Source organism: Leptonychotes weddellii, chromosome 5 (genome assembly GCF_054177405.1).
Source record: "Leptonychotes weddellii isolate Sample4059 chromosome 5, ASM5417740v2, whole genome shotgun sequence".
NCBI classification, from domain to species: Eukaryota; Metazoa; Chordata; class Mammalia; order Carnivora; family Phocidae; genus Leptonychotes; species Leptonychotes weddellii.
Genome location: NC_138373.1, coordinates 14,487,072 through 14,511,767, shown reverse-complemented (window position 1 = coordinate 14,511,767; position 24,696 = coordinate 14,487,072). Strand labels below are relative to the sequence as shown.

Here is a 24,696-nt window from a genome sequence, read left to right as displayed (position 1 = left end):
ACCTCACTGATAGGAGGAATTCTTAATCTCAGGAAACAAACTGAGGGTTGCTGGAGTGGTGGGGGGTGGGAGGGATGGGGTGGCTGGGTGATAGACACTGGGGAGGGTATGTGCTATGGTGAGCACTGTGAATTGTGTAAGACTGTTGAATCACAGATCTGTACCTCTGAAACAAATAATACATTATATGTTAAAAAGAAATAGAAGAAGATAGCAGGAGGGGAAGAATGAAGGGGGGGAAATCGGAGGGGGAGAAGAACCATGAGAGACTATGGACACTGAGAAACAAACTGAGGGTTCTAGAGGGGATGGGGTGGGGGGTTGGGTTAGCCTGGTAATGGGTATTAAAGAGGGCACATACTGAATGGAGCACTGGGTGTTAAATGCAAACAATGAATCATGGAACACTACATCAAAAACTAATGATGTATGGTCATTAACATAACATAATAAAAAAAACCTTAAAATTAATAACACTCCTAAAAGTGAATACAAATTATACCAGACTACTATACTTGCCTCTTTTTCAGATTCTTTAAATGTTGTTTCTTTCTCTTTTACTCGCTGCATAAACTTTTGTTTCAGTTCTTCTTCTTCCCTCTGACATTGATCATAGAACTTTTGTCTTTTGGTTTCATAGATCTCTTGAAAACTATAAAAAAATATTTTAATACTCTCATATTAAAATGGTAATATAAATAGGGCGCCTGGGTGGCTCAGTCGTTAAACGTCTGCCTTCGGCTCAGGTCATGATCCCAGGGTCCTGGGATCGAGTCCCACATCGGGCTCCCTGCTCGGTAGGAGGCCTGCTTCTCCCTCTCCCATTCCCCCTGCTTGTGTTCCTGCTCTCGCTATCTCTCTCTCTCTGTCAAATAAATAAATTAAAAAAAATGGTAATATAAATAAACCTGTAAAAATATATATTGTATGATAAGTCCCATGTAAGGGTATTTACCAACATTTTCCTCATGTATAGAAATAGAAATTTTTATATCATGAGATGTAAAAAAAGTAAGGTGTAGTATTGAAGAATATATAGACAGTATGCCTTAAAAGTACTAGAATTTTGAAACAATTATATTACTGATTTCTTGTTACCACCACTTTTCAATATTTCACACTTCTTCACATCTTTTGATAATAAAATTTGGGGAAACCTCCACTTTATAAGGTTCTTATTTAAAATAAAGCCATGCAGCGATGCCTGGGTGGGTCAGTTGGTTAAGTGTCTGCCTTTGGCTCAGGTCATGATCCTAGAGCTCTGGGATTGAGTCCCACATCAGGCTCCTTGCTCAACAGGAAGCCTGCTTCTCCCTCGGCCTGCCACTCCCCCCTGCTTGTGCTCTCTCTCTCTCTGATAAATAAATAAATAAATAAAATCTTTTAAAAATAAAAATAAAATAAAATAAAGCCAGGCCTCCTAATAATAATAATAATAATAATAGTATAATACTGGCACAAAAATGGAACATAGTAGAGAGCCCAAAAACAAACCCAGGTTTATATGGTCAATTAATCTATGACAAAGGAGGCAAGAATATACAATGGGGGAAAGACAGTCTCTTCAATAATTGGTACTGGAAAACTGAACAGCTATATGCAAAAGTATGAAACTGGACCAGTTTCTTATACCATACATAAAAAGAACCTCAAAATTAATTAAATACCAAAATGTGAAACCTGAAACCCTAAAACTCCCTGAAGAAAACATAAGCAGCAATCTCCTGGACATTGGTCAACATTTTCTACCAACATTTTTCTAGCTATGTCTCCTAAGGCAAAAGAAACAAAAGCAAACATAAATTATTATGACTACACCAAAATAAAAGCCTTTTGTACAGTGGAGGAAACCATCAACAAAATGGAAAGGTAACCTACTGAATGGGAAAAAAAAACATTTGCAGGGAAGCCTGGGTGGCTCAGATGGTTAAGCATCTGCCTTCAGCTCAAGTCATGATCCCAGGGTCCTGCGATCGAGCCCCACATCAGGCTCTCTGCTCAGCTGGGAGCCTACTTCTCCCTCTCCCTCTGCCTCTCCCCCTGCTTGTGATCTCTCTCTCTCTGTCAAATAAATAAATAAAATCTTTAAAGAAAAACATTTGCAAATGTTCTTTATGTATTTTGGTTATTAACCTTTTATCAGATATAAGAACTTATATGACTCAACACTAAAAAAAAAAACTGATAAAAAAGGGCAGAGAACATGAATAGAGATTTTTCCAATGAAAATATACAGATGGCCAAAAAATACATGAAAAAATGCTCAACATTACTATCATCAGGGAAATGCAAATCAAACCACAATGAGATATCATCTTACACCTGTCAGAATTGCTAGAATCAAAAAGACAAAAATAAAAAAATGTTGATGAGGATGTGGCAAAGAGGAACCTTCATGCACTGTTGGCTGGAATGTAAATTGGTGCAGCCACTGTAGAAAAAAGTATGGAGGCTCCTTAAAAAATTAAAAATAGAAATATCATAGGTCCTAGTAATTCCACTACTGCTTATCTACCCAAAGAAAATGAAAACACTAATTTGAAAAAAATATATGAATCTTTATTTCAGCATTATTTTATTTTTTTTTTAAAGATTTTATTTATTTATTCATGAGAGACAGAGAGAGAGAGAGGCAGAGGGAGAAGCAGGCTCCCAAGGAGCAGGGAGCCCGATGCGGGACTCGATCCCAGGACCCTGGGATCACGACCTGAGCCGAAGGCAGACGCTTAACCATCTGAGCTACCCAGGTGCCCTATTTCAGCATTATTTACCATAGCCAAGATATGGAGGCAACCTAAGTTTCCATCAATAGATGAATGGATAAATAAGATGTGGTGTGTGTGTGGGTGTGTGTGTGTGTGTGTGTGTGTGTGAAAAGAATTTTACTCAACCTTAAAAAAAAGAATCTTGCTATTTGTGACATGAATGGACCTAGACAGTACTATGCTAAGGGAAATGTTAGACATAGAAAGAAAAATACCATATAATTTCATTTATATGTGGAATCTAAAAAACAAAGCAAATGAATAAACAAACAAGAAAAGGAGAAACAGAAGAATAAATACAGAGAACAAACTGGTGATTGCCAAAGGGAAAGGTAATGGGAGATTGGCAAAATGGGCGAAAGGGAGCGGGAAGTACAGGCTTCTGGTTATGGTATAAATAAGTCATGGGGATGAAAGGTACAGCGTAGGAAATATAGTCAGTGGTATTATAATAGTGTTCTATGGTGACAAATGGTAGCTACACTTGTGGTGAGCATAGCATAATGTATAAAGTTATCAAATAATTATGTGTACATCTGAGAGTAATGTAATATTGGGTATCAACTATACTTCATTTTTTTAAATTGACTTTGAGAGTAAAAAAAAATCTGGTTTCCACAACATCTTTATTAAAAAGCCCATCTCTTCTCCCAAAATAAAACTATAAAAATTAAGTCAGGCATCTCTCAAAATTTAATTCAGTTAAGATAGCCAGTTCAGTTTTGGTTGTCTTCAAAGTACCTAAAAAATCGATATACCTGGATCATACTACACTGTCATCCTTTGCAGTACAAATCCTATTCCTCTTAAATATATCTAAATACACCTGCTCTCAAACTATTTTCACTTGACTTCCACAATGTTACTGTTGCTTTTCCTCTTTCCTTCATCCAACATTCAATGTCCTTTGCCATCCTTCTCAATATCCTTTGCCAGCCTTTATCAGTCTTTGCCAATATTTGAAAATCTCCTCCATGAACATCTATTTCATATAAAATACAAAAATAAAAACAAAATAATATTTTTCTTTTGGATACACATTTCAACATATACACATATTGAATACTCATATTTGAGTATATAAATGGGCCTTTGAATTACATTGCTGCTAATAACTCTATCCATCTAAGTCTGATGATTAAAAAACATACAATTCAGGATGACCCAGAATGTGAAATGTACAGTTATTCTCATTCCCAAATGATTGAATCTCATGGTTGTAAGGGATTTCTAAATCACCCATTAGCTTGTTCTGACAAGATCTCCTCCACTCACCTAAGTGGCTTGTTGTCTGGGCTGACATCAGTAAAGTCCATTTTCTTCAGTTTGCAGCACCTATAACGTTCATAGTGCTGAATGTGGGTTTGTTCTTTCAGGTCTTCTGTATTTATACAAAGAAGCATATCCCGGAGCTTGACAAAATCACAGTGATTTTCATTTTCCACTAGGCAGAAAAATAAGAAAGCAACAACACTCATTATCCATCCTTGGCACACAGTAAGTATTCCTGAGTGAATGTATGCACGAAAAACACATTTAAAATAACAGCTAAGAGATTGTCATAATTAATAGATCTAATTCTTTGTAATTGTAACTATGATTATATGGTACATATCTATTATAGACAGAGTTTATTTTTGGATCAGGAAATTTGCTTTAATTTATTGGTCAAAATATAAATAGGAAACAGTGAATTAACATGTTATATTAGTGTATGGCATAGTTTTTTGTTAATAACTGTTAGTATTTTACAAACTGCTCCCAAGATATTTCACAGAGCACTAACAAAGAATGTAATATAATTTCACTAAAGTAAATAATTTCATTAATCCTTCTACCATGAAGGCATTAAAATTATGCATGTTTTAGTTCTCAAATACTGTTTATACCCCATATTTATGAAACCAAATTAGTTAATATTTAAAATCAATCAATAAATTTACATGGCTCTCTCCTGTGTTTGTCATATCCAGACTACTGAGAACTATATATATTTTATTGTGCATGATATTGTAACCAAATTTAATATTCATTAAAATATATTATTTTGTGTTTCATAAATTTAATTTTTAATATATCAGTTAATAAAACAACATTTTGGAAACTAGCACAAGTGGAAATAATCCAATCCCCAGTAATTTGTATTACAACTATATAAACCAGAGAATACATGACTGCCTGTTAGAGTATTTCAACTCATCACAATGTTAGATAACTAATATAAATATTTAAGCATAATTTTTCTAAAGGTAAATTATATTTCTTTATTTTAAAAATAGTTAACCATTTTTTTGTCTAGTGACCACTTAAAAATGCCTTATAAATTAAGTAGTAATTTATGTAACAGGTTTTAACACTAGCATTTATGCTTTAATGTTGCTCAAAGTTCTTTTGTTCAAAGCACTTTCCAACATTCTGAATGTAATTATTTATGCATATAGAGATACTATGCATATGTCAGATTGGGGTAAATGAGGAGGTTCTACCAAACCTCTGTGAATTTTTGTCTAAAGCACCACCTAGCAAACTCTTATGAGAATGAATTATAGTCAAAGTAAGAATTCGCTTAAATGGAAAATAATTTGTGCTCTTCATTAGTAACCCTTAATTTACTGTTTAGCAACAATTACCAATATTGACTCAAGTTAAAATACTTTAAGACTATAAGAATACACACACACACACACACACACACTTTCCAAAGCAAGCCTGCTCACTTTCATCACATTTACCTTGTAAAACTCCCCAAGGGTACTGACGGCCTCTGACCATTCTTTTTCCAACTTTCACTTCATCCATACTCCCTACTACAGCAAAAGGTAATTGTCCCTAAAAGTAAGAACAACTTTAATTATGTTCCCTTATAACAATATGGCCTACTCTGTTCTTTCTTTCTTTCTCTTTTTTTAGGGAGAAAAACAAATTAGATTTTTATTTTTTTTATTATGTTACTTATTTCTGTTATGGGAATCAATAGAGAGAAGAATATCATAAGTTTATTCAAACAAGGCATCTACCCTGTCTCAGATTTTAAGACTTAGTAGTAAATATGTGCAAATTAATTTTTGCAAGCATTATCATCAGGCCATGCACACAACTGAAAACTATCTACTGAGTAGAACTTAAAGCAAGGGGTTCTGCTGTGGGGAATACAAATAAAAAATATTTTTACTAGATACAAATTTTTTCACATTATCTTTACCCTGAAATACAAACATGTTGAGGAAATAATATGTAAACCACTTTTAACTCCAGTACACAAGTTAAAATGGAAAGTATTAAGAAAAAATTATAGGGGTGCCTGGATGGCTCAGTCGTTAAGCGTCTTCCTTCCTCTCAGGTCATGATCCCATGGTCCTGGGATTGAGTCCCACATGGGGCTCCCTGCTCCGCGGGAAGCCTGCTTCTCCCTCTCCCACTCTCCCTGCTTGTGTTCCTTCTCTCACTGTGTCTCTCTCTGTCAAATAAATAAAATCTTAAAAAAAAAGAAAGAAAAAAACTATAATAATTAGTTAATGGGTATACAATTAGAGTATACTAATAAATATACTCTATACATCTCAATGAATTCTAAATAAAATTAAAGGGTCACTCTGGGAGGTGAGAGTCAGAGGGATCTGAAAATTAATGTGCAACCCAAGGGAGATTGGGGAAGATGATAAGAAGAATAATCATAGGTAAAATAGGGTTTTGAGCAGGATGGAAAGACAGCAGAAATATGCAAGATAAATTCATGATCTGTCAGAAGTTACATAGATTGAATAGAAGGGTTGATATACAAGAAATGTCAATGATAAAAATTATTAAGCATCATTTTAAATATTTAATAATTAACAATATTTAATTTATTAATTAATTTTGGTTAAAAAAATATTCCCTATGAATCCCTAGAGGTAAAATTAAAGAGGCAAAATCTTTAAGACAAAATCTAAAGAAAATACAACACAGAAGAATAAATAAAAATCTTACATTACTCAGCTTTTCAATTCAGAAAACTAGTTTGTGAAATCTTAAAATAAATGGTGTATGAAAAATAACAAAAGAAAATGGAAGAAACAGAATTAGTACTTATTTGTTATATCTAGACACCGTGTATCAGGGACTTTGCAAGAAGTTTTACAAGAAGCCTCAATAGTCGTATCAGTGATCCCATAGTATATATAAGTTAACAGGCTCAAGGGAGATAGGAATTGTATAAGATCCTGTGGATTTTTTAAATAGTTTTACTCTTTTTTAAAGTTTTTATCTAAGTTTCAGTTAGTTAACATATAGTGTAATATTAATTTCAGGTGTACAATGTAGTGATTCAACACCTCCATACAACACTTGGTGCTCATCACAATGCACTCCCTAATCCCCATCACCTATTTAACCCATCCCCCAACCCATCTCCCCTCTGATAACCATCAGTTTGTTATCAAATAGTTAAGAGTCTGTTTCTTGGCTTCTCTCTCTCTCTCTTTCTTTTTCCTTTACTCATTTGTCTTGTTTCTTAAATTCCACATATGAGTGAAATCATATGGTATATGTCTTTTTCTGGCTAACTTACTTCCCTTGGCATTATACTCTCTAGCTCTATCCATGTCATGGCAAATAGCAAGATTTCATTCTTCTTATGGCTGAATAATATTCCATTGTATATATGAACCACATCTTCTTTATCCATTCATCTATTGATGGACAAGTGGGCTGCTTCCATAATTTGGCTATTGTAAATAATGCTGCTATAAACATACAGGTGCATGTATCCCTTTGAATTAGGGTGTTTTTTTTTTTTTTTTTAAATGTTGGGGGTAAATACCAAATAGTGCAACTACTGGATCATAGGATAGCTCTATTTTTAACTTTCTGAGGAATTTACATACTGTTTTCCCTATTTTGCTTCTTATATTCCAGTTTTCTTTTTGTTTCCTTTACATCTTTTATTAAAGATTTTATTTAATTATTTGACAGAGAGAGACCAAGCAGGGGGAGTGGGAGAGGGAGAAGCAGGCTTCCTGTGGAGCAGGGAGCCCGATGCGGGGCTTGGTCCCAGGACCCTGGGATCATGACCTGAGCCGAAGGCAGATACTTAACAGCTGAGCCACCCAGGCACCCCTCCATTTACAACTTAAATGTTTTTTCATACCTTCACTTTTAATCTGTGTGTGTCTTTAGGTCTGAAGTGAATCTCTTATAGACAATACATGGGTCTTGCTTTTTTTTTTTTTGCCATTTTAACCATTTTATTATTTTTTAAATTTAATTTAATTTTATTATGTTATGTTAGTCACCATACAATACATCATTAGTTTTTGATGTAGTGATCCACGATTCATTGTTTTCGTATAACACCCAGTGCTCCATGCAGTACATGCCCTCCTTAATACCCATCACCTGACTAACTCATCCCCCCAACCCCTCCCCTCTAAAACCCTCAGTTTGTTTCTCGTGTCCATGGTCTCTCATGGTTCCTCTCTCCCTCCAATTCCCCCTCTTCATTTTTCCCTTCCTTCTCCTAATGTCCTCCATGTTATTCCTTATGTTCCACATATAAGTGAAACCATATGATAATTGACTTTCTCAGCTTGATTTATTTCACTTAGCATAATCTCCTCCAGTCCCCTCCATGTTGATGTAAAAGTTGGGTATTCAGCCTTTCTGATGGCTGAGTAATATTCCATTGTATATATGGACCACAGCTTCTTTATCCATTCATCTGGTCTTGCTTTTTTATACGTCCAGTAATTCTGTCTTTGGATTATTTAAAACATTTACCTTTAGAGTGATTAATGATAATAAGTACTTATTACCAGTTATTGTTTTACAGTTGTTTTTATAGTTCTCTCATCCTTCCTCCTTCTCTTGTATTCTTCCCTTATGGTTTAATGTTTTTCTCTAGTGTTATTCTTCTATTTCTTTTTCTTTTTACTATCTATTTTAGATTTTTTATTTTTTTTACCATTAGTTTTATATATAATATCTTATGTGTATAGTAGCTTATATTAAGTTGATGGTCATTTAAGTTTGAACCCATCTTAAAAGAACCAAATTTCTATTCCCCCCACCACATTTTAAATATATGGTGTCATACTTTACATCCTTTTATCTTATGAATTCTTGACTCATATTTGTGGATAGGATGATATGGGTTTTTTGGTTTGTTCTGTTTTGTTTAAATTCAAGTTAGTTAACATATAATGTATTATTAGTTTCAGGGAGAGAATTCGGTGATTCATCAGTTGCATGTAACACTCAGTGCTCATTATATCAAGTGCCCTCCTTAATGCCCATCACCAAATTGCCCCATCACCCAAATTAACCCATCCCCCAACCCATCTCCCGTCTGATAACCATCAGTTTGTTATCAAATAGTTAAGAGTCTGTTTCTTGGGGTGCCTGGGTGGCTCAGTCGTTAAGCGTCTGCCTTCGGCTCAGGTCATGATCCCAGAGTCCTGGGATCGAGCCGTGCATCGGGCTCCCTGCTCAGCGGGAAGCCTGCTTCTCCCTCTCCCACTCCCCCTGCTTGTGTTCCCTCTCTCGCTGTGTCTCTATCTGTCAAATAAATTAAAAAAAAAAAAAAAGAGTCTGTTTCTTGGCTCCAGCAGCCCTCAGTTCATTCCATATAGTTAAGAGTCACATCTGTTGTTTTCTGACTTGTTAATTTTATCCATTCTGACTAGTGTGAGGTGGTATCTCATTGTGGTTTTGATTTGTATTTCCCTGATGCCGAGTGATGTTCAGCATTTTTTCATGTGCCTGTTAGACATGTGTATATCTTCTCTGGAGAAATGTCTGTTCATGTCTTCTGCCCATTTCATGACTGGATTATTTGGTTTTTGGCTGTTGCATTTGATAAGTTCTTTATAGATTTTTGATACTAGCCCTTTATCTGATATGTCATTTGCAAATATCTTCTCCCATTCCATAGGTTGCCTTTTAGTTTTGTTGTTTCCTTTGCTGTGCAGAAGCTTTTTATCCCGATGAAGTCCCAAAAGTTCATTTTTGCTTTTGTTTCCTTTGCCTTTGGAGACATGTCTAGGAAGAAGTTCCTGGGGACGAGGTGAAAGAGGTTGCTACTTGTGTTCTCCTCTAGGATTTTGATGGATTCCTGTGTCACATTTACGTCTTTCACCCATTTTGAATTTTTTTTTAAAGATTTTATTTTATTTATTTGACAGAGAGAGACACAGTGAGAGAGGGAACACAAGCAGGGGGTAGTGAGAGAGGGAGAAGCAGGCTTCCCGCCGAGCAGGGAGCCCGATGTGGGGCTTGATCCCAGGACCCCGGGATCATGACCTGAGCCGAAGGCAGATGCTTAATGACTGAGCCACCCAGGAGCCCCTCCATTTTGAATTTTTAAAAAGATTTTACTTACTTATTTGACATAAAGAGAGAGAGACAGAGCACAAGCAAGGGGAGTAGGAGAGGGAGAGGCAGACTCCCCGCCAAGTCAGGAGCTTGATGCAGGGCTCAATCCCAAGACTCTGGGATCACGACCTGAGCCAAAGGCAGATGCTCAACAGACTGAGCCATACAGGCACTCCTGAATTTATTTTTGTGTATGGTGTAAGTAGTCCAGTTTCATTCTCCTGCATGTAGCTGTCCAACTTTCCCAACACCATTTGTTGAAAGATTGTCTTTTTTCTATTAGATATTCTTTCCTGCTTTGTCAAAGGTTAGTTGGCCATAGAGTTGAGAGTACTTTTCTGGGTTCTCTATTCTGTTCCATTGATCTATGTGTTTGTTTATGTGCCAGCACCATCATGTCTTGATGATTACAGTTTTGTAATATAGCTTGAAGTCTGGAAATGTGATGCCTCCAGCTTTGCATTTCTTTTCAACATTATTTTGACTATTTGGGGTCTTTTGTGGTTCCATACAAATTTTAGAATAGTTTGTTCTAAGCATGCTATCACTTTTAAATACAGAAGGTAGAATTGAAATTTAAGTCTAACTACAGGGTTTACCTTTCAAATATGATTTGAGGAGGAGTTAAGATGACAGAGGAATAGGGGGATCCTAAGCTTGCCTCATCCCTTGGACACAGCTAGATAATTATCAAAACAGTCTGAACACCCAAGAAATCAGAGGCCTGAAAGAACAAAACTGCAAGTCTACAAGTAGAAAAGCAAGCACCTCTGGAAGGTAGGAGGTGCGGAGTGGATTTAGGGGAGATAAGAATTTTGAGGACTGTGGAGGGGAGGGAGCCCTGCTTACAGAGACTCCACATGGTAGTATAAGCAACAGAGCATTACCCTGCTGTGTCCACCCTGAGAGATTATAATCTCTCTCCCCACCTCCCCCTCTTTTTTTTCTCTCTCTTCTTTTTTCTTTCATCTTATTGATTTGGATCATCTTGGCTTTAGTGGTGTATCTGTGGTAGCGTTCGACCACTTCAGATTTTTTCTACGGAGCATTTTGCTTGGGGCATGGTTGATATTTTGGACTGTGTCCATTCCCTCAATGATCCCTCAACATAATGAGGAGGAGGAGGAACTCCCAACAAAGAAAAGAACCAGAGACAATGTCCTCTGCCACAGAACTAATGGATATAGATATAAGCATGATGGCAGAGACAGACTTCAGGATAGCAATCATGAAGTCAATAGCTAGGCTGAAGAAAAGCATTAGTGACAATATAGAATCTCTAAGGGCAGAAATGAGATCTAATCAGGCCGAAATTAAAAATGTTATGAATGAGATGCAGTCTAAACTGGATACTCTAACAGCCAGGGTGAGGCAGAAGAACAGATTAGAGATCTAGAAGATAAGCTGATAGAAAGGAAAGAAGCTGAGGAAGATAGGGATAGGCACTAGTAGCCCATGGAAATAAACTTAGAGAGATCAATGACACAATGAACATTCCAATGTCAGAATTATTAGTATCCCTAAGAGGGTGGAGAGAGAGAGGGCCAGAGGTGTAACTGAACAAATCATAGCTGAGAACTTCCCTAATCTGGAAACAAGCATTTGTGTCTAAGAGGCAGAGAGGACCCCTCCAAAACCAATAAAAATATATCATATATATTATGTATATATATGATATATGACATATAATAGTGAAGCTTATAAATCTTAGAGCCAAGGAAGCCTATCCTGAGAGCAGCTAGGGGGAAGAGATTTCTTGCGTAGAGAGGGAGGAACATCAGAATAACATCAGACCTATCCACAGAGACCTGGCAAGCCAGAAATGGCTGGCAAGACATATTCAGATACTAAATGAGAAGAACATGCAGCCAAGAATACTTTATCCAGCAAGGCTGTCATTCAGAATGGACAGAGAGACAAAGAGCTTCCAGGACCAGCAGAAACTGAAAGAATATGTGACCACCAAGCCAGCCCTGCAAGAAACATTAAGGGAGATTCTATAAAAGAAGAAAGATCCCAAGAGTAATATGCACCAAAAATTAACACAGACAATCTATAGAAACAGGGACTTTACAGGCAATACCATGGCACTAAATTCATTTCTTTCAAAAGTTACTCTCAAAGTGAACAGCCTAAATGCACCCATGAAATGGCACAGGGTTTCAGATTGGAGAAAAAAGCAGGACCCATCCATATGCTGTCTACAAGAGACTCATTTTGAACCTAAAGACACATCCAGACCGAAAGTGAGGGGATGGAGAACCATTTATCATGGTAATGGCATTCAAAAAAGCTGGGGTAGCAATTCTTATAACAGACTAATTAGATTTTAAACCAAATACTGTAGTAAGAGATGTAGGGGGACACTATATCATACTTAAAGGGCCTATCCAACAAGAAAGTCTAACAATTGTAAATATCTATGCCCCCAACGGGAGCAGCAACTACATAAGCCAACTAATAACAAAAATAAAGAATCATATTGATAATAATACATTAATAGTAAGAGACATCATCATAGATATATACAGAACATTCCACCCTAAAACAACAGAATACTCATTCTTCTCTAATGCACATGGAACTTTCTCCAGAATAGATCATATACTGGCTCACAAATCAGTACCAAAAGATGGGGGTTATTCCCTGCATATTTTCAGACCAAAGTGCTTTGAAACTGGAACTCAACCACAAGGAAAAATTTGGAAGGAATGCAAACGCTTGGAGGTTAAAAAGCATCCTGCTAAAGAATGGATGGGTCAACCAGGAAATTAAAGAGGAACTTAAACAATTCATGCAAACCAATGAAAATGAAAACACATTGGCTCAGAACCTAGGGTATACTGCAAAGGCGGTCCTTAGAGGGAAGTACATAGCCATCCATGCCTCTCTCAAAAAAGTAGAAATATCCCAAATGCACAAGCTAATCTTACAACTAAAGGATCTGGAGAAAGAACAGCAAATAAAGCCTAAACCAAGCAGGAAAAGAGAAATAATAAAGATTAGAGCAGAAATCAATGAAATAGAAACTAGAAGAACAGTAGAAGTGATCAATGAAACTAGAAATTGGTTTGTTGAAAGAATGAATAAGATCAATAAACATCTGTCCAGACTTACCCAAAAGAAAAGAGAATGGACCCAGATTAATAAAATCATGAATGAAAGGGGAGAAATTACAACCAGTACCAAGGAAATAGAGACAATTATTAGAACTTATTACCATCAGGTATATGCCAAAAGCTATGCAATCTGGAAAAAATGGATGCTTTCCTGGAAACTTATAAACTACCAAGACTGAAACAGGAAGAGGTAGAACATCTGAACAGACAAGTAACCAGCAAGGAAATTGAAGCAGAAATCAGAAATCTCCCAAAAAACAAGAGTCCAGGGCCAGATGGCTTCCCAGGGGAATTCATTTAAAGAATGAAACATTTAAAGAAGAAATCATACCTATTCTACTGAAGCTGTTCCAAAAAATAGAAATGGAAGGAAAACTTCCAAACTTGTTCTATGAGGCCAGCATTAACTTGATTCCCAAACAAGACAAAGACCCCATCAAAAAGGAGAATTACAACCAATATCTCTGATGAGCATGGAGCCAAAATACTCACCAAGACACTAGCCAATAGGATCCAACAGTATATTGAAAGGATTATTCAGCATGACCAAGTGAGATTTATTCCTGGGATGCAAGAGTGGTTCAACATTCAGAAATCAATCAATGTGATAGAGCACATTAATAAAAGAAAAGACAAGAACCATACAATCCTCTCAATTGATGCAGAAAAAGCATTTGACAAAATACAGCATCCTTTATTGATTAAAACTCTTCAAAGTATAGGGATAGAGGGAACATACCTTAATATCATAAATCCATCTATGAAAAGCCCACAGTGAATATCATTCTCAATAGGGAAAAAAATGAGAGCTTTTCTCTTAAGGTCAGGAACATGACAGGGATGCCCACTCTCACCACTATTATTCAACATAGTACTAGAAGTCCTAGCAACAGCAATAAAACAACAAAAATAAATAAAAGGCATTCAAATTGGCAAAGAAGAAGTCAAACTCTCTCTTTTCACAGATGACATGATACTTTATGTGAAAAACCCAAAAGACTCCACCCCCAAATTACTAGAACTCGTACAGCAATTCAGCAACATGGCAGGATACAAAATCAATGCACAGAAATTAGTTGCATTTCTATGCACTAATAATGAGACTGAAGAAACAGAAATTTTAAAAAATCGACCCCATTTACAATAGCACCAAAAACCATAAGATACCTAGGAATAAACCTAACCAAAGAGGTAAAGGATCTATATTCTAGAAATCACAGAACACTTATGAAAGAAACTGAGGAAGACACAAAGAGATGGAAAAACATTCCATGCTCATGGATTGGAAGAATAAACATTGTGAAAATATCTATGCTGCCCAGAGTAATCTACACTTTCAGTGCCATCCCCATCAAAATACCATTGGCATTTTTCACGGAGTTGGAACAAACAATCCTATAATTTGTATGGAATCAGAAAAACCCCAAATTGCCAGGGGATTGTTGAAAAAGAAAACCAAAGCTGGGGGTATCACAATGCTTGACTTAAAGCTATATTACAAAGCTGTGATCAAGGCAGCATGGTATTGGCACAAAAACAGACACATAGATCAATGGAACAGAGTAGAGTCTCCAGAAATGGACCCTCAACTCTGTGGTCAACTAATCTTCAACAAATCAGGAATGAATATCCAATGGAAAAAAAGTCTCTTCAACAAATGGTGTTGGGAAAGTTGGACAGCCACATGCAGAAGAATGAAACTAGACCATTCTCTTACACCATACACAAAGATAAATTAAAAATGGCTGAAAGACCTCAAAGTGAGACAGGAATACATCAAAATCCTAGTGGAGAACATAGGCAGCAACCCCTTTAACATTGACCACAGCAACTTCTTTCAAGACATGTCTCTAAAGGCAAGGGAAACAGAAGCAAAAATGAACTATTGGGATTTCATCAAGATAAAAAGCCTTTGCACAGCAAAGGAAACAGTCAACAAAACTAAGAGGCAACCCACAGAATGGGAGAAGATATTTGCAAATGACATATCAGATAAAGGGCTGGCATCCAAGATCTATAAAGAACTTCTCAAACTCAACACCCAAAAAGCAAATAATCCAGTCAAAAAATGGGCAGAAGACATGAACAGACACTTCTCCAAAGAAGACATACAAATGGCTAACAGACACATGAAAAAATGTTCAACAACACTAGCCATCAGGGAAATACAAACCAAGACCACAATGAGATACCACCTTACACCAGTTAGAATCACAAAAATTAACAAGGCAGCAAACAAGTGTTGGCCAGGATATGGAGAAAGGGGAACCCTCTTGCACTGTTGGTGTAAGCTGGTACAGCTACTCTGGAAAACAGTATGGAGGTGACTCTAGACATTAAAAATAGAGCTACCCTACTACTCAGCAATTGCACGACTAGTTATTTACCCCCAAAATACAGATGTAGTGAAAAGAAGGGCACATGCTCCCCAATGTTCATAGCAGCAATGTCTACGATGGCCAAACTGTGGAAGGAGCCAAGATGCCCTTCAACAGATGAATGGATAAAGAAGATGCAGTTCATATATACAATGGAATATTACTCAGCCATCAGAAAGGATGAATACCTACCATTTGCATCGACATAGATAGAACTGAAGGGGATTATGTTAAGTGAAATAAGTCAAGCAGAGAAAGACAATTATCATATGGTTTCATCATATGTGGAATATAAGGAATAGCATGGAGGACCACAGGGGAAGGGAGGGAATACTGAATGGAAAGAAATCAGAGAGGGAGACAAACCATGAGAGACTCTGGACCCTGGGAACCAAACTGAGGGTTACAGAAGGGAGGGAGGTGGGGGATCAGGTAACTGGGTGATAGATATTAGGCACGTGTGTGATGAGCACTGGGTGTTATACCCAACTCTTGAATCACTGAACACTACATCAATATTTTTGATGTACTATATGTTTGATAATTGAACATAATAAAAAATTTTAAATAATAAAAATATTTTTTCAATAAAAAAAAAAACACTTGGTATTAGGATGTTCCTGCTGATCTTCTGGTGGAGGGTTCTGTTGTGCTGATTCTCAGGTGTCTTTGCCCTGTCAGAATCGCACCACCCTTGCCAGGAGGCCAGGCTCGTTGTGAATGCCTTCAGATTGCTCTACGTGGCTTTTGTTCCCTGAAAACTTTCTCCACCACTTTAGAGGATGAAAATCAAAATTGCAGTCTCCCAATCTCCAGCTGGGGATCTGAAATATTGCACCCCCCACCTCTTCAGTGAGTCTTCACAGAAAAGCAGTCAATCACTCTTGTCTCCCTGGTTTCCATCTACACTCTGTTCACCCAACCTGTGACCAAGCATTTTTATCTCAGGCTCCTGACCCCATTTTGAGTCTCCAAACTTTACAGACTCCTGTGGCATGCACTTTCACCACTCCCCCTGGGGTATAGAGAGGAGTCTTGCCACGGTTCTACCTCTTGTTGGGCCCCTGCTTGGAGAGTGGTTGCCTGACCGGCCAAGGTTTATGGTTTATGGCAACACAGCTGAAAGCCCATTCCTGGGCTCTCTGTTTGCAGTCGGCTTCCCTACTCCAATGTTTGGGAACTCTGCAGCACTCAGGCACCCCCATTCTTTTTGTGACCCCAGGAATCCTGAGACCACACTGTTCCACCTAGGATTCTGCCCACTTTGCCACCTGAGTGCCTCAGACAGGAACATCCCTCACTGGAGCAGACCTCTAAAAGTTTTGATTTTGCACTCTACTGCTATATCACTTTCCAGTAGCCGGCTTATGGAGGTTCCCTCCCTCTGCCCCCATGGTTTATCTTGATATACGGCCTGGGATTCCTTGCAAAAAGTAGTTGGTTCTCTATTTGTAGAATTGCAGCAATTCTTTTCTTAGATCTCCAGTTGAGTTCACAGATGTTCAGAAAGATTTGATAGCTATGTAGATGAATTCCAGAGGCCAGACAAAATTAGGGCCCCCTACTCCTCTGCCATCTTCCTCTTAAATCCGTTACATTTGTATACACCATTAATGAAGCAGCAGATAAAGAAACCAAGGAATCAATCCCATTTGCAATTGCACCAAAAATGGTAAGATACCGAGGAATATATCTAACTAAAGAAGTAAAAAATCTATACTCTGAAAACAATAGGACACTTATGAAAGAAGTGAAAGAGGACACAAATAAATGGAAAAACATTCTGTGATCATGGTTTTGAAGAACAAACATTGTTAAAATTTCGATACTACCCAAAGCAATCTACACATTTAATGCAATCTCTATCAAAATACTACCAGCGTTTTTCACAGAACTAGAACAACAAATCCTATAATTTGTATGGAACAAGAAAAGACCCCAAATAGCCAAACAATTGTGAAAAAGAAAAACAAAACTGAAGGCATCACGATTCTGGATTTTAAGCTACATTACAAAGCTGTAGCCATCAAGACAGTAAGGTACTGGGGTGCCTGGGTTGCTCAGTCAGTTAAGCGTCTGCCTTCAGCTTAGGTCATGATGCCAGGGTCCTGGGTTCAAGCCCTGCATTGGGCTCCATGCTCAGTGGGGAGCCTGTTTCACCCTCTCCCTCTGCAGCTCCCCTTGCTGGTGTTCTCTCTCTGTCAAATAAATAAGTACAATCTTCAAAAAAAAGACAATATGGTACTGAAACAAAAACAGATATATAGATCAATGGAACAGAACAGAGAACCCAGAAATGGACCCTCAAATCTATGGTCAACTAATCTTCAATAAAGCAGGAAAGAATATCCAAAGGGAAAAAGACAGTCTCTTCAACAATGGTGCCAGGAAAACTGGGAAGCAACATGCAAAAGGATGAAACCAGACCACTTTCTTACACCATAAAACAAAAATAAATTAAAAATGGATGAAAGACTTAAATGTGAGACAGGAATCCATCAAAATCCTAGAGGAGAACACAGGCAGAAACCTCTTTGACCTCAGCCTTGCAACTTCTTATTAGATACATCGCCTGAGTCAAGGGAAACAAAAGCAGAAGTGAATTATTGAGACTTTATCAAGATAAAAAGCTTCTGCACAGCAAAGGAAACCATCAACAAAACTAAAAGGCAAGCAATGGAATGGGAGAAGATATTTGCAAATGACATATCTGATAAAGGGTTAGTACCCAAAACTTATAAAGTACTTATTAAATTCAACAACCAAAAAACAAATAATCCAGTTAAGAACTGGACAGAAGACAAAAATAGACACTTTTCCAAAGAACATACAAATGACTAACAGGCACATGAAAAGATGCTCAATGTAAGTTATCATCAGGGAAATGCAAATCAAAACCATGATGATATACCACCTCACACCTGCCAGAATGGCTAAAATTAACAACACAAGAAACAAGAGGTGTTGACAAGGATGTGGAGAAAGGGGAACCTTCTTGCACCATTGATGGAAATGCGAACTGGTGCAGTCATTCTGGAGAACTGTATGGAGGTTCCCTCAAAAAGTTAAAAATAGAACTGCCCTAAGATCCAGTAATTACACTACTAGGTATGTACCCAAAGGATACAGAAATACTGATTTGAAGGGGTACATACACCCCAATGTTTTGTAGCAGCATTATCAACAATAGCCAAACTATGAAGAGAGCCCAAATGTCCATTGAATGTCCACTGAATGATGAATGGATAGAGAAGGTGTGATATATATATATATAATGGAATGTTACTCAGCCATCAAAAAATGAAATCTTAACATTTGCAATGATGTGGAAGGAAATAGAGGGTATTATGCTAAGCAAAATAAGTCAGCCAGAGAAAGACAAATAGCATATGATTTCACTCATGTAGAATTCAAGAAACAAAACAGATAAACAGAGGGGAAGGGAAGGAAAAATAAAATAAGACAAAATCAGAGATGGAAACAAACCATGAGACTCTTAACTATAGGAAACAAACAGGGTTGCTGGAGGGGAGGTGGGTGGGGGGATGGGGTAACTGGGGGATGGGCATTAAAAAGGGCACATGATGTAATGAGCATTGGGTGTTACATGCAACTGAACTCACTAAACTCTACCTCTGAAACTAATAATACATTATATGCTATTTAATTGATTTTAAATTTTAAAAAAAGAAAAAAGAAAAATTTCAAATCTACAACCTAACCATTAATTTTAAGACACTAAAAAAAAGAAGAAAGATCTAAACCTAAAGCAGGCAGAAGGAAGGAAATAATACTGGGTAAAGTGTGAATTAATGAAATAAGGAACAGTAAAATATAGAAAAATCAAAGATATTAAAAGTGGGTTCTTTGAATAGATCAACAAAATTGACCAACCTTTAGCCAGATCAACCAAGATAAAAAGAAGAGACTCAAGTTACTAGAATCAGAAATGAGACACATTACCACCAACATTGCAGAAATAAAAATAATCATAAATGAATACTATGAACAACAGCACATCAACAAATCAGAAAACTAAATAAAATGGGCATTTACTCATTTCTCCACTGATGGTATACAAACTTAAAAAACACATATAAAGATGCTCAACTTCAGTAATCATTAGGAAAATTCAAATCAAAAGTACAGTGAGATACCAGCTCACATCCATTAAGACTAGCTATTATTTAAGGGAAAAAAAAAAAAGCAGCATTGGCTAGGATGTAGATAAACTGTAGTTGATAATGAAACAGTGTGACAGTTCTCCAAAAAATTAAACAGAATTCCATAAAATCTAACAATTCCACTTCTTGGAAGGTACTCAAAGTAATTAAAAGCAGGACTCAAAGAGATATCTGTACAGACATTAAAGGACAAATATTGTATAATTCTGTTTTCAGGAACTACCTTGAATAGTCAAATTTATAGACAGAAAGTACAATGGTGGTTTCCAGGGGCTGAGGGGAGGGGTGATGTGGAGTTACTGTTTCTTAGATACAGGCTTTTAGTTTTGCAAGGTGGGAAAACAGTTCTGTGGATAGATGGTGATGATGGGAGCACAAAAATGTGAATGATGAATACCACTCCACTGTACACTGTAGAATATTTAAGATGGTAAATTTCATGTTATGTGTATTTTCCATAATTTTTTAAACTCTTAGAAGAAAACATAAATATTTATTACCTTGGATTTGGCAAAATATTCTTAGATATGACACCAAAAATATAAACAACAACGACAACAACAAATAGATAAATTGGACTTCATCAAAATTAAATCTTCTGTGTTTCAAATGATAGCAAAAAGAAAGGAAATGACCAACAGCTTGGGAGAAAATATTTCCAAGTTATATGTCTCATAGGGAACTTATATCCAGAATACATAAAGAATTTACAATTCAATGATAAAAAGACAAAAGCTCACTTAAAATGGATCTTTTTTTCCATTTTCCAGATCCTTATAAAATGGATATAAGCAAACATTTCTCCTGGGAAGATATGCTAATAGCCAATAAGTACATAAAGAGACTAAATATCATTAATTCTATTCATATGATGTGTCCAGAACAGAGAAATCATCTACAGAGAGGGAAGTTGATTAGTGGTTGCCTATGGTTGGTGAGGAGATCTGACAGATAGGAGAGGAGAGGAAAGGAGAGGAGAAGAGAGGAAAGGAGAGGAGAGGGGAGGGGAGGGGAGGGGAGGAGAAGAGAGAAAGAAAGAAAGGTGGGTGGGAAGGAGGGAGGGAAGGGGTGAAGGGGAGGGGAGGGGAGGAGAGAAAAGAGATTTCCCACAATAGATTTTAAAGTCTCTTTGTCAGATACAAGTTACAATTTATTACTAATATTGTTACTTACAAATTATATTTTTATTCCCACACAAAATAGAATTGATATTCAATAGTTAAAAGCTTACATTCATTGAGGAGTTCATCTTAGCAATAGTTTCATCATCTGTTGGAAACTGATATATCTGGATGCCATTACTAACCAATTCACTCATTATTTTACACTTGAATTTCTGTAAATCATTTTTAGAAATTGTATCTGCTTTGGCAATCAATGGTACAATGTTCACCTGTAAATAAAGAAGCAAACAAAATCTCACCATTGAGGATTTGTTGTTAATCCTGGAATTTTTATGTCAAAATCTCACAAGCTCTGACAATAAATTTTTACAACTAGATAATCACTGGCTACTACCATACCTTCTTCACAAAATGGCTTTCCAAAATAATCATTACTTTTGAAGATTAATCTTTTATCAGAATTCAGGTTTAGAAGTTTCAAATTTCTTTTCTCAAACTTTTTTACACTTTCAACACATTTGGAGTTAGTAAAATGTAAGTAGTAGAATAAGATAGTCAAATTAATTCATTATCAATTTAATTTCTTAAACTGAGTACTAAAAGTCATAAGAGTCTTTCGTCAATACTGTACACTAAATTAATTTTGTCCTTCTACATGTCATTCATTTTCATCACCTTCTCCATAAATCCATCTTTGTAGATATATTTGCTTGTGTTTTCCAAAGGTCACCTAAAATAATAGACCCTTTTTTGTTACCATACTCTGAAGACTGAGTCTATGTGTATATGTGTATAATACCTTGCTCACAAATATCTTCATTTGCAATTTGTAAAAAGGTACTATTTCTGTATTGCATATTTGAGGTTGAAATTTTATTCATAAACTTTTCTTCCTAGTTCTACAATATGATCACTCCTGTCTCCATGCATTTACATTTTAATAATTAAACTTTGTAGAAATTAAAAATGTGCAAAATTATAAAATATTTTATTACTGTTAAAGTATCTTATTAAATCATAGCTACATAATGTCAAGTTCTGTGATATAGTAAGAGTGCATAAAAGTCAGTTCTAGGTATATTGTTTTTGTTTTAGATTCTTCAAAGTACATTTTAAAAAATCCTTGTACAAATCTAGGGCCTCAATATAACACTGATGTTCAAATTTTTATCTAATTTTAGAATCTTAAATAATACCTTCCACAGTAAAAAGCACACAACTACTAAGGTAGGTTCAAGTCTAACATAAATATCTTGGATTGTATTGCTGAGAAAGCTATCTTCTAATGATAGTAAAATCTTAACACATAACAAATGGAAATTTTCCATGTTAATAATTCTTTAGGTGTTCAGATTTGAGGAATGAAAGTCACTTATTGCAGAAGGGAACTAGGCAACCTAGAGGAGAAGACAACAGACACACACACCACTGCTCACCCCTTTATGTAATGTTCCTGTAAAAAAAAAAAAAAAAGTAATTTTCTATATCTGGAAATTGTTTAATGATAAGAGCTACCCATAAAATTAAAAATAAAACTGTGTGTCCCTGGCAATTGAATATAGTAATACTCAAGAAATTGAGGCAGCTCTTCATTTTAACTAGAAATCTAACTTCTTTCAACAACTTGGTGACATATAAGATTAGGTACAAATTTTTTTTCCAGTTTGAACAATACATAGCAAAGGTCAGGCCTTCTTTGATAAAAACAAACCAAATTTTAGAACTTTTTCTCTCTTCAACTTAAGAAAGTATAGAAAAGAACACATGACAGGGCGCCTGGGTGGCTCAGTTGGTTAAGCGACTGCCTTCGGCTCAGGTCATGATCCCGGAGTCCTGGGATCGAGTCCCACATCGGGCTCCCGGCTCAGCGGGGAGCTTGCTTCTCCCTCTGACCCTATCCCCTCTCATGCTGTTTCTCTCTCTCTCTCTCTCTCAAATAAATAAATTAATTAATTTAAAAAAAAAAAAAAGAAAAGAACACATGACATAAAAGTTTCTTTCACATATATATTTACCCTCCATTGGAAAAAATATATACATACATGTTACATTCTGAATACTCTGTGATAGGACCACTAGCCAGGATCATGAAAACTTCATGATAGTCAAATTAATTCATTATCAATTTAATTTCTTAAACTGAGTACTAAAAGTCAGAAGAGACTTTCATCAATACTGTACACTAAATTAATTTAGTCGTACCACACAATCAGCGGTAACAGGTAATGTTAATGGGATTGTTTTATACTACTGTAGAATGAATTCAATTTTAAAAATACAGCCAAATTACCACAACCTCTATGACTTTAATCACAAAAACCCATAAATTTTTATTTTAATATTTTTTAACCTTTATCTTATTTTCCTAATACATACCTAATTAAATTTTTCTGGAAAGCAAACTAAGGTTGAAATTTATCAAATGCTATTATGTGCTGAATGTATCATCCCTCCCCAGTGCATATGTTGAGACCCTAACCCCCAGTATCTCAGAACAAGACTCTTTAAAGAGGTGATTAAGTGAAAATAAAGTCATTAGAATAGGCCCTAATCCAATGAGACTGGTGTGCTTATAAGAAGAGGAAACACAGACATATAGAAACATCAGATATGGGGCGCCTGGGTGGCTCAGTTGGTTAAGCGGCTGCCTTCGGCTCGGGTCATGATCCTGGAGTCCCGGGATCGAGTCCCGCGTCAGGCTCCCTGCTCGGCAGGGAGTCTGCTTCTCCCTCTGACCCTCCTCCCTCTCATGCTCTCTGTCTCTCATTCTCTCTCTCACAAATAAATAAAATCTTAAAAAAAAAAAAAAAGAAACATCAGACATGTGCAGAGGAAAGACCATGTGAGGACATGGTGAGAAGGCAGCCGTCTATCACTCAAAAAAAGAGGTTTTAGAAGAAAAAAAACCTTGATGGCATCTTCATCTTGGACTTCTACTTCCCATAACTGTGAGAAAATTAATTTCTGTTGTTTGAACTACTAAGTTTGTGGTATGTTGCAGTTGCAATGTCATCCCTTGGAAACTAAGAGCAGTGCTTTAAAGATTAACAGAAAAAATTATGTTTGGGGGTGCCTGGATGGCTCAGTTGGCTAAGTGTCTGCCTTCAGCTCAGGTCGTGATCCCAGGGTCCTGGGATCAAGCCCTGAGTTGGGCTTCCCGTTCAGAGGGAAGCCTGCATCTCCCTCTCTCCTGCCTGCTGCTCCCCCTGCTTGCACTATCTCCCTCTCTCTGTCAAATAAATAAATAAAATCTTCTTAAAAAAGAAAAATTATATTTTAACATATTAAAATTAACAAGTTCTTGTATGCAAATACCTTCAAATTATATATTATCACAAAATAATTATCAAACCTTGATAGACTGATGGATTTATCTAACACACCTTACTGTCAATGTTCTTCATAGTTAATAGATCAAGGGACTTCAGAGAATGTCCTGTAGGTGAAATGAAGTAAAGGCACACATGTATACGGGAATCATGGTAGTCAATGAAGGAACGTTTAATTTTCAATTCTTCTTGAAAATAGGCCTCAAATTGAGCATCTACATAGTCAACTACAGGCTGATAGCTGAAAAAAAAAAAAAGATTATTTCAACAGAGTAGCATGACGGATTAATAACACCTATAGTCTGTCTTTTCACCATTTAATAAATAGTTAATATGGGGGAGCTTGGGATGATGGTGGAGTAGAAAGACGCTGGGCTCACCACATCCCATGTTTAAAAATAAATATCATCCACATCTAAGTCAATAAATCAGAGATCCAAAGACTGG

General features: G+C 36.5%; 1 protein-coding gene across 1 annotated transcript in view; it reads right to left on the bottom strand.

Annotated features, from left to right (window-relative positions):
* The window catches only part of SEPTIN14 (septin-14), a 27,295-nt gene extending 2,808 nt beyond the window's left edge, over window positions 1–24,487 (bottom strand). Inside the window, exons 1-5 of the mRNA XM_081818866.1 lie at window positions 24,304–24,487; window positions 21,028–21,189; window positions 5,498–5,594; window positions 4,041–4,209; window positions 362–652 (exon numbers count right to left, since the gene is read on the bottom strand). Coding sequence (XP_081674992.1) covers window positions 362–652; window positions 4,041–4,209; window positions 5,498–5,594; window positions 21,028–21,189; window positions 24,304–24,324 — 740 coding nt within the window. The 5' untranslated portion in view covers window positions 24,325–24,487. The remainder of the gene's footprint in view (window positions 1–361; window positions 653–4,040; window positions 4,210–5,497; window positions 5,595–21,027; window positions 21,190–24,303) is intronic.
* Window positions 24,488–24,696: the final 209 nt, after the last annotated feature.